Source organism: Heterodontus francisci, chromosome 13 (assembly GCF_036365525.1).
Source record: "Heterodontus francisci isolate sHetFra1 chromosome 13, sHetFra1.hap1, whole genome shotgun sequence".
In the NCBI taxonomy this organism is placed as follows: domain Eukaryota; kingdom Metazoa; phylum Chordata; class Chondrichthyes; order Heterodontiformes; family Heterodontidae; genus Heterodontus; species Heterodontus francisci.
In genome coordinates, this window is record NC_090383.1 from 26,239,402 (window position 1) to 26,250,515 (window position 11,114).

At 41.0% G+C, this 11,114-nt stretch overlaps 1 protein-coding gene across 1 annotated transcript; it reads right to left on the reverse strand.

Annotated features, from left to right (window-relative positions):
* Nucleotides 1-525: 525 nt before the first annotated feature.
* LOC137376295 (cystatin-like) lies at nt 526-10,706 on the reverse strand. The gene is made up of 3 exons (XM_068044562.1): nt 10,397-10,706; nt 2,192-2,299; nt 526-847 (listed from the first exon to the last, which is right to left on the reverse strand). The coding sequence occupies exons 1-3, from the start codon at nt 10,616-10,618 to the stop codon at nt 767-769; spliced, it is 411 nt and encodes a 136-aa protein (XP_067900663.1). The 5' UTR covers nt 10,619-10,706; the 3' UTR covers nt 526-766.
* Nucleotides 10,707-11,114: the final 408 nt, after the last annotated feature.

Below are 11,114 nucleotides of genomic sequence, written 5' to 3' on the forward strand. Positions count from 1 at the left end.
CTATGATGGGAGAATGGAGCAGACACTAAGTTACATGCACCAATTAGACAGAATTTACACCAAAAAACCATAATGCTACCCCAGCTTTATCAATTTATCTTCCACAAAATTAGTGGATCTAAATGTTTATGTCACATGGTGCCCTAGATATTCTTTGTACAGTGTTAAAATATTGAGCCAAGGTATTTTGCAGACAGCAAGCAAGCTTAGAGTTACAATCAAATCCATCTTGATTCAACAATGGAACCTAGTCAAGAAAATAAAAATTCATGATCCCCTTAGTGGGCTTGTGTCTGATTCTGGGATCAAGAATAGTTTATTACTGTACTTTTTCTATCCAAGAGGCTAAAACACAAGGTCAACCTGTTGAAGTAACTTTCCTGCACCCTACTTCCATCCATGGAAACTTGGGGGGCCTTAATTAAAATTTTCAGGAGAAAATACTAGCAATACCAGGCTTTCTGTAGGCCAAGATTTAATAAATTGAAGACACACAGAAATCCAGAAAGAAATACATCAGTCTCATTTTGCTGTTGTGTTAGTTTATTCAACTTTAGCAGAAACTACATTAATTTTAGCATTTAACACCTTATCCATTGTCTCGAGATAATTGGACTCAATTGGTCTCGAGGCCAAAGAAGATTTAACATTTATACATGATTTCTTAAATAAAAAGTAGTGAGTTATTATTAGTATACTGAAAGCACAGTAGCAGCTTTTCATTAGACAGCTGCAAATTAATCTGCTGCAATGCAGAAATTCAGTTTTATGGCATGCATGAATTTTTTACCAAGTTAATTTCTTCAGTCCAAGGAACTGTAACAATGTCAAAGTCACACAGGCGTTTCTGAAAAATTAGAAGAGTTGAAAATTAGATTGCCTTTCCAGTATTCATATTCTTGTTACTTAAGCTAGATCACATCAGGTCTGCTCCAAACCTGGAAGAAACTCAGTTTCTACTGATGTCTTAGAAGTACAGTTTTAAACCATTAGAGAAAATTTATGCAAATGTTTAACATGTTCAGTGGATAAGAGATATTTTATCTAGTGCTTTGCTAGATTACCTCATGCTAAAAAGTAATTTAAAATTATGTAGTGCATTCACAAGACAAATATTCCTGCACAACAGAAGTTACCAATATCCCATCCTGAAATTCAAGCTTAGCTTCACAAGTGCCATTCTGTTGATTAAATGTTTTCATAATGTCAGCTTTATAACACTAGCACAATGGTTTTCAAGAAGTGTCAGAATTTTATATAATTGTAGGATATAGTATGAAATAAATACAAATATGGTCAACTAGCCTTAAGGAATCACATCTATGGAATCTTTTCTTTTTTTTTCTTCTTCTTTTGGGCCTCCTTATCTCGAGAGACAATGGATACGCGCCTGGAGGTGGTCAGTGGTTTGTGAAGCAGCGCCTGGAGTGGCTATAAAGGCCAATTCTGGAGTGACAGGCTCTTCCACAGGTGCTGCAGAGAAATTTGTTTGTTGGGGCTGTTGCACAGTTGGCTCTCCCCTTGCGCCTCTGTCTTTTTTCCTGCCAACTACTAAGTCTCTTCGACTCGCCACAATTTAGCCCTGTCTTTATGGCTGCCCGCCAGCTCAGGCGAATGCTGGCAACTGACTCCCTCTATGGAATATATCCATATAATTGAAGAGGAAAGCTTTCCTCCTCTTCAGTTCCCATTTTAGGCAAGTGAATAATCTGTATTCAATCTTTCCTGCCCAGCCTAATAATCCTATTAGTACAAGTCATGAAGGAGGCAGGTATGTTCATGCTATAGCTAGCTTCTAGAAAAAATCAGAACTCAAAGTTCAAGATTATATTTTGTCTTCAATGTTTAAGACTTATCCTCATTCTGGAGAGCTTACAAATTTCCTTTTACTCCTTATTCCCTTCTACATTCTCCCCCCAGAAAATGTATGCCCTTACAAGGCAGGATGGCCAGACTGCTTCCAACCGGAAGAGCACAAAATATTGTGCAACAAATTACAGGGCTAATTGCTTTCCTTCAGGGAAAGCTGCATAAAACTGGTATTAGGGAATTAATCTAAGATTGAGAAAAGCCTTCATATTTTACTAGAAGGGGATGCTCCAAAAGAAGTGTGCGGAGAGGTGGAGACTACTAATTAGATCCCAAATCCACAATGTGTTTAGTTACTGTAAAAACAAACTTAAAGCCTTACTTGTGGGGGTTCAGCAAAATCACAGGATTCCAGAGCATCAGCCATTCCTTGTCTGCATTGTGTTCTCCCCACTTCAACTTTAAGAATGTACTTTACCCCAGAAACAACCTGAAGGAAAGAAAGCAATCAAGACATTTTAATGTTCGCAATTTTAAGTAAACAATTTTGGCTGCATTCAACCTTCACAATGAAACTTGCCACTACTACAGTTGCTAAGCAGTCCTGCTTTCAGGTGGACCCACTAATTGATGTAGAAAGTGGAACTGTAAAGCTGCCCAGTACAATCTGCTGACAGTAATTTAATGAAAGTTGGTGGCACAGCTTTCAGCAGCAAGCCAAAGTTTCATTTGTGACCATTATAAAAGTCTATGAATTAAAAGAGAGAGTTCAAATTTTAGCATAGTTCCTGCTGTGTTTCCAATGCCTCAATGGAAATACTCTTGCCCAAGGTCAGAAGGTTGTGGGTTTGAGCTCCAATCCAGACATGAGCACATATTCTAGGCTGTCACTTCTGAAAGACAGCACTGATGAGACATTAAACAAAGGCTCCATCTGCCTTCAGGTGGCTGTAAAAAGGTTCCAGGCACAATTTGAAGAGCAGCTGTTGAGTTAACCCCAGTGTGCTGGCCAATATTTACCCCTCAGCCAATATACACAGGAGATTATCTGCTCATTTCTGTTTGGAGGTCTTGTGGTCCATACATTGCCATATTTTAGTGACTACACTTCAAAAGTACTCAATTGGTTGCAAAACACTTTGGAGCATCAAGGTCATGCAAAGCTCTATAACTATGCAAGTTCCTTCTTTCAAATCATTGGGCTGGATTTTATGTTGGGCGGACAAGAGCTGGCCACTGATTTAAAAATCAGTGGCAAACCCACTTCCAACTCACCTGGGGATCCATCCCACATTTTACAGGTCCCCAGGCTGTTGCTGTTCAGAGGCAGGACTTCCACCTGCTTGAGGGAGGAGGTCCCACTTCATTGGCCAGGAGCTCAATCAGCAGGCTGGTAGCTCTTAGTTCCAGCAGTACCACTGGAGCAGTGGCCACTGCTGGGACTACAGCCAGAATTTAAGGGGAGTTTTGGTTACCTCACTAGGGGTAATTGGTCAGGACCCAGCAAGGCAAAGGGTTGTTAAGGGGGTGGGGTGTGTTGTATCCTGGGGTGCACTCCATTGGCACACTGCTCAATCAGGGCCCACCCCCAGGGCACGGAGAAGCTGCCTGCTTTTCCCAGCTCCAGGATGTCCACTTGCTATGTGTAAAATCTGCATGGAGGGCAAAGGCACTTAAGGGGTAACTTAAGGGTCTTGATTGGCTTGGGGCAGGTGGCCTGTTTTTCACCCCCTGCCCTATGTAAGGGGCAGAAGCAGGTCAGGAAAGCCTCCTGCTCCATTTTATGCCACCCAGCTTGTTGGGGTGGTATAACATTCCAGCCATTAAAATCAGTATTTACCGCAGGATAAATAGAGACACAAGGTTCTTGGACAACTTTCTTTGTGGATGTGGGCATCACTGGAAAGGCTGGCATTTGTTGCCCTAATTGCCCTTGACAAGCTGCATGCCTTGCTAGGCCATTTCAGAAGGCAATCAAGAATCAATCACATTATTGTGGGTCTGCAGTCATAGGCCAGACCAGGCAAGGACAGCAGTTTCTTCCCTAAAAGTAAATTGGTGAACCAGATGGGCTTTTGTGACAAAATTAGTTAGTTTCATGGCACTGTTACGGAGACTAGCTTTCAATTCCAGACTTCAGTTAGATGAATTTATTAATGGAATTTAAATTCCACTAGCTATGGAGAGATTTGAAAAATGTGTCCAGGGAATTATCCTGGGCCTCTGGATTACTAGAGATATTGCTACTATGCCACATCTCCCCAGTAAGAGTGAGTATGATAGACAAGCCTACATGGAACTAGTTACACTATAATAAGCAGACTGCATTATTATGTTTATATTGCCACAGGTGCATTTGAACATCTTAGCATGCAAGCCTTACAGACCAATATTTCAGTATCAGCAACTTGTACCCAATTAGATTATAATCCATTGGATAACAATTCTGTTGGAGACATCCACATCATCCAAAATACAACACCGTCCAGTGCAAGAGGTGCACAGTACACATTAACCAGTCAAATGAAATCCAATTAGGTTGTAAATCATTCACAAACATGGTGTCAAATTGTGTATGTAAAGCGGAGATGCAGCTTTAAAAAATTTACTTACAGCCATTGATGACCATCATTTGAGAAATGTTGGAGTGTTCAGCCATGTGGCAAAAGATAACTAATTTATAGAAGCCAAGCTCACAGCTCAGAAAATTCAATTTGGCACTGCAAACATTAAATCCTGAATTCTAAAATGTACTACAATGGCATCTTCCAAAAGATGGAGAAGGCAACAAGGGATGTGATCATCCATTTCTCCACCCTCACTTCATTTTAATCTTCATTTAATTAGTTACAACTTTCCTCTCCAGCTGGGGAACTCATTTTGCAATATGCAACAAGGCCAGTTGCAACAGCAGTTAATATTAAATGTATACAGAAGTATGATCAACTGCTGACAGCAAGACTTGGACATGTTCAGACTTCTGGTGCCTTAGAAAACCATAAGCTACAAGAAATGCCATCTTGCAACTACCACTATAAATGGCAGAAGTCCAGCTATATTCTACTGTTCCAGATGCAAAACATTCTTATTGTCAAGCTCATGAGAAGTGTAGTGATGAAAATACAGAAGCAAACGGAAGAGTTATAGCAAACTATTACAATTTGAGAGAGACTGGTACATATGTTGTCAGCAAAATGGGAGGGCAACACATGACCATCAGCATCTCTTCCACCCAAATCCATCTACTTAGACTCAAAGCCAATTAAACCCCATCTGCATGGAAATGTGACAGATAATCATATCAGAATGTGAGCTATACTCAAACACAATGAGACAAGACATATTTCAGACTTCTTGTCTCTGAATAACATCTGTTACAATGGAGTGTGAACCATCATCTCAGAATGGGGCCAATCAAGGCCATTATACAGACCAGCTAGGACTGAAACCTGAAGTTATATGGGAAAAGCCAACCCTTGTAAATAATCTTAAAAATGTAATCATTGAGGAATAAAGGGAGAGTCTTTTCAGGAGAGGAGACAAGTCTGGTCTCAGCCATTGCAGCAGAAAGCTACCCTGAATTCCAGCAAGGTTGAGAGCATTTCTAGCCAATATAGTTGAACCCTGCTGAGACAAGTTGGAAACTAGCTAGAGACAAGTAGCTTTGTAAAAACAACTTTTCTACAATGAGAATTGACCCAAGACATCACCACCTTCATCCCAAAGTGAACTGCCAGGAGGCTACAACAGTCCAACGATTATCAGAAAACCAGCAAACAGGCCTGCAACTTTAAAATTCACTTTGAGGGGATCCTACATATTATTCCTGAAACAGACTTATAACCACATATCCAAAAAGTACAGGTTAAGAGGTGTTCAGAGATCTTTGGGGAATGAGCATTAAATATTTAATCTGCGGTCATAAATCTACAAGGAAACCAGTCAGTGTTCATTTGCCAAATAAAACAAGGGTTTAAACACTAGTAACAAAAACACTTGCTGTGGTCAGTTGGGAGGCAGTGAAAAACAGCCAGATATCTCACTGGCAGAATGATACAAATTATGGAATAACTGAAGTTATGTAAAATAGACTTTTAAAAGAAAGAATGAACCCTTATTTTAAAAAGGTGAAGAATGATCCAAAGGAAAAAGGGATTGGCCTTGTGTATTCAAACTGAATAAGACAAAGGACAAATCTTCAAAGCCAAGAGGTGTCAATTGCATCCCATCCTAAAGAATTGAATGTCTTCCTCTGAAGACAAGATGTGAAGTAGCCACATCCTGGGCTATTGTGCCATCACCATGGGGAAGAGATGAGAACATTTACCAGATGAAGCCTGGCTACCTGACCCTGACACGTGTCAGGGTCAGGTTGAAATTCTGAGTCCAGCATTCAGGGTCAGGTTGGGGTGGACACTTCATCCAGGAAGTCATGGGATCAGGCTTATCCATGATTCCCCACAATTTCAGCTGCAGGAATAGCCTGCTGCCAGAACAGATGGAGATTAGTGTCAGGTCTGGTGTAAAAAAAAATTTAAAAGGCTCAGGCTGGCTGTTGGGTCAGGCTTTAATTTTATACCTGAGCCAGGCAGTGAGGGGGTAGCATAGTTTTACATTTATATAAAAAAAAATCTTAACAGCTTGTGTTCCAGCAAACTAGAAGGCACATGCCCTGCTGCCGAATCCTATATCTATATTAGAGAGCAATGAGCTCTAGAATTGACCCACTGTCTTCAACTGAACCTTCAATCAAGAGAAATTTACAATCATCTCAGGTCTGAATCCATCAAGAACTTTATTTCCAATAAAATCCAATGGAATTATTGTGACCTCCCCCACTAAAAGTCAACATCCTTTTTCCCTTCTCCATTTGTCTCATGTGCACACAAGGATATGAGAAACAATTTCAGGATAAGGTGCATTGATCAATACACCTGATTTCCTGTTTTTAAAACCTATTGCTGTTTTTGAAAAACACTGAGGGGCTAAACTAAAAAACACTTGCTAGAGTCAGGTGAGGGTTGAACAGTAGGAACCACCCACAACACATGTTAGGGGCACAAAGCCAGGATCTGAATTGCCAGATGAAAAAATTTGAAAGGAAAATTAATCTCATTGTGAAAAAAAAATAGGTTTTCTTGTATTTCTTCCTCTACAGTGCTAGAAACAAATGGCCACATTTGATGCTAAGGAGTTTGTAGGGCAGGGAGAGATATCCCATAAGCTAAACAAATTAAGTGTTGAAGATTTAAAAAGCTTAGCTACAGCAATGGAATCATTTTCAGACAAAAAGCAAAGAAATCTGAATGGGTGAAAAGTCTAGCCAACCATTTTAAACTTACCCCCAAACTAGAAGCCAGCCTAGAATCAGTCTGAAAAAATAATTCTAGCTAGAATCCAGTTAGAGATGAAAAAATGGTTTAAGGAACAAAGATTGGTACAACAGTACATGTGTAATGAGGCCTTCAAAGAGGATCATTCAGGTTGAGGTAAAAACATTCCTTTGAGGGGGAAGGAAGGGCACCCAAAGTTAGAGCTCTCTGGGTGACTAAAGATAGAGATTAAAATGAAATAGAAAAAGCAGCTCATGATAAATGTCAGATTCAATACAGTAGAGAATCAAGTGTAGAGGGGAACTGAAAAAGGAGATAAGTGGGGCAAGGATAGCAAACAAGAAATTAGCAAGTAACAAATGGAAATCCAATAGTACTAAAAACAGTAAAAAGGATAGTCAAAAGGAAGGCAAGACTGATGAGGGACTAAAGATCTGTGGAGGTAGAGGGCAGGGCTGAGGTATATTAAGCATTTTGCATGTCTTCACAATGTTGACAAGAGTCATAATAAAAAAAAAAAAGAGGTAGGAGAGAAATCAAATAAAAGAAATAGGGGAGGTACTTAAGGTTGGTGGCAAAGTAGAAAAATCACTGTCCAAACAGATGCATCCTAGGCTGCTGAGGAAAGTAGGTGGAAAGAGTCGAGTCTAGCCACAATCTTCCAATCCTTCCTAGATTATAAGAGTCAGAATAGAGGCTTGATAAATGTTACTCTCCTATTCAAGGGGGGGGGGGGGAAAAAAGAAGATTTTAAAAAAAAAAAGAGAGAAATGCAGTAACGACAGGGCAGTCAGCCCAACAGTGGTCATCAGGAAACTCAGACAATAATCAGAGCTAAAATTAATTGGCACATGGAAAAGCATTGATTAAATGAAAGCCAGGTAAGATTTGTTAAATACAAATCATGACTGAAACTTGATTGAGTTCTTTGAAGAAGTTACAGAAAGACAGTAGCAGCATAGATACAAAATTGGCTAAGGATAGAAAGCAGAGGGCAGTGGTGAGTGTTTCTTCAGACTGGAGGGCAGTATACAGTGGTGTACCCAAGGGATAGTATTAGGTCCAAAGCTTTGATATACATCTTAATAACTTGGGTACACAGGGCATAATTTCAAAGTTTGCAGATGGCACAAAACTAAAATGTAGTAGATAGTGATGAGGAAAGTAGGCTTCTGGAAGACAGAAGTAGAGATAAATTTTGGAAGGATGAATGAGGAAGAGGAAATATAAACTAAATGGTAAAACTTTAAATGGGGTGCAGAATAGACAGACCTGGGGTTCATACACAAATCTTCAGATTTGTGGCAAGACAAGTCAGCAAGGCTGTTAAATATAATCCTTGGCTTTAGAAAGAAGCCTCTACAGTACAAAAGCAAGCAAGTTATGCTAAACTTAAAAATCACTGTGGCCTCAGGTTGAGTATTGTGTCCATTGTGGAAATATGTCAAAGTGTTGGAGAAGGTATAGGAGATTTACTAGAATGGCACCTGGGATGACAGACTTGTGAATTGGAGACTAGAGAAGCTGGATTGTTCCTTCAGAGCAATGGAGATTAAATGAAAAGATTTAGTAGAGTTAGTCAAAATTGAGAGGTTTTGTGTAAATAGGGTGAAACGGTTTCTACTGGCAGGAAGATTGGTAAAAGACAGACTTATATTGATAAAGTAAGTAATTGTTTGTGAAAGGTGCTGTAACACAGGAAACAGCAGCCAATTTGCATATAGCTAACTCACTGCCATTTCTGGGAGCTTATGACCAAATAATCAGTTTTGGCAATGTTAACAGATAACTATTGGATAGAGTGCTGGGGAGAACTCCCCTGCCCTGGTTCTTTTGAAGAGTAGGGATCACCTATATCCACCAAGCAGATGGGCCTTGAGCTTGATGTCTCAGCCAAAGGACAGCACCTCTAAGAGGGCAGCACTTACTCAGTACTGCACTGGAGAAACAGCATAGATTTTTGTCCTCAAGACTCTGGAGTGGTACTTCAATCTGTATCTTCAAGGTTGTGGGTTCAAAATAACTGGCAAAAAAAAAAAGCAGGAGGGGTGAGATAAGGATTTTATTTTCCTTAAACAGAGTTATGATCCAGAATGCACAGTCTGAAGTGTGGTGAAAACAGATTCCATAGCAACTTTGAAGAGAATTGGATATATATTTGAGGGGGAAAAAAAATGCAGGGCTATGGGCAAAGAGGATTGGGACTATTGGAATCAGTAGATGCCTAATGGGCTCCTCCAGTGCTTTATGATTCTATTATTTTCAGGCTCTTCAGAACTGAAAATAAAACATGTTCATAAATCTGAAAGTGGAAAAGGAAAAAATACAACAAGTATATGCAGAACCATTGCAAAAGGTCAGTCAGTCAATGAACAGAAGTTAAATATTTAGATATTAAAAGGCAAGAGACTTGATCTGGCCATCACTAACCAAAGTTAATGGGGCAGGTCAGGGGGGGTGGAATTCAGTTTGAAGTTAAAATCAAAGCTAGCAAAGTACAGGAAACCCAACTATTGTGAAAATTGGTCAACAGGGGCACACAATGTCCAGCCAACTCTGCTCAAAGTTTCTCCCCTCCATACACCGTCCCACTGCATATCACTAACTAGAGTCCCATAATGCATCTTGGTAACACTTTTTTCTTATCCTTTTTATATGCCTACCCAAAATGTCAGCTTTGGCTTTGTGGTATCACTCTTGCCCAAGTCAGAAAGTCATGTGTTCAAGACCTAGCACATAATCTAGGCTAACTGTAGGTGCTGCAAAGGAGTCATCCTATCTGTCCCCTCAGGTGGATGTAAAGGTGCCATTGCACTATTCAAAGAGAAGCAATGGAGTTACATAGAAATACAAGGAAGTTACAAAGAAACGCCAACCCTCCAGAATGGCCCTGGAGTCTCCTGGAATTAAAGACTAATCGTGGTTAGCAGCTACGAGCAGCCCAGGAGAAAGAGCATAAGCACCTCAGTGTCTTTCCCCCCCAACCCCCACAATTTAAACAATTACAGATGAAGTGCTATTTGACCAAGTAAGACATTGGTGACAGGTCATATGATGACACCTCCAGGATACTTCAACCAGGTCATATTATGCAAGTTGTTATTGTCAGCTCTGATGAACTCGGACCAGCTGCTTGCAGGGTATTGCCAAACTTCCTAATAGCTTGAACTAAGATTTACCTCTCCACTAAACCTTGAAGAGGAGCACTCCCCCACTCCCCTCCCCAGACAACTGGGCGCAAGGCAGCCCTTTACCTGCTTCTGGGCAGACACGATCGTCACAATCTTGTAGAGGTACGCATCGTTGGACTTCTTGTTGAACTCGGCAACGGCGAACTGCGCAACTTCAATCACCTTGGCGTCATTCGGCGAGGCGTCCTCGGGCCCGCCGAGTATCGTCGATCCCCGAACTCCGCATGCCCGCGAGCACACAACAACAGACATGAGCGCAAGCACCACATACCCACAGAAACTCATCCCCGAACCTCTTCAAACCCAACCGTCAGCAGCTGCTCGCGCTGGCTCCTTATGTAGAACAGTCAGGGCGGGCCATGACGTCGGAGTGCGGGGGAGGCGGGCCAGAGGCTATGAGTGACACTTCAGGGCGGAATTAGCAGTCATTATCATCAACTGCAGTGATTTGTGTGGTTGGATTGAGCTGGAGCAATGTTGGGTGAGGATCTGACGAGAGGAACGCTCTGTTGTGCCAGGGGAAGCAGCAGTTCAGAAACCATGTTGGATAACTGGCACCAGTGAGTTCAAAAGCCCCAGAGAAAATAACAGTTTAAAGAGCAGCCCTGAATATCAATCAGTCTTATCACTCTTCAAGACAAGGACTTCAAAATTCGGTTGTGTAGTGCCAAAATGGCATCCACAGTACATGCACACACCTGATGCGAACTGTGCCAGCCACTATCTTGGCGAGGGCATTACCCCTCACGCAGGGAGAATGCACTGGAAGTATGCAGAATTT

What these genes read in the sequence shown, in the direction of transcription:
- LOC137376295 (XM_068044562.1), bottom strand. Translation starts at nt 10,618, where the DNA reads ATGAGTTTCTGTGGGTATGTGGTGCTTGCGCTCATGTCTGTTGTTGTG. An exon ending in TCGTGTCTGCCCAGAAGCAG is followed by an intron (nt 2,300 to 10,396) that starts GTAAAGGGCTGC and finishes TCTTTCCTTCAG; the next exon opens with GTTGTTTCTGGGGTAAAGTA. An exon ending in ATTTTGCTGAACCCCCACAA is followed by an intron (nt 848 to 2,191) that starts GTAAGGCTTTAA and finishes CTAATTTTTCAG; the next exon opens with AAACGCCTGTGTGACTTTGA.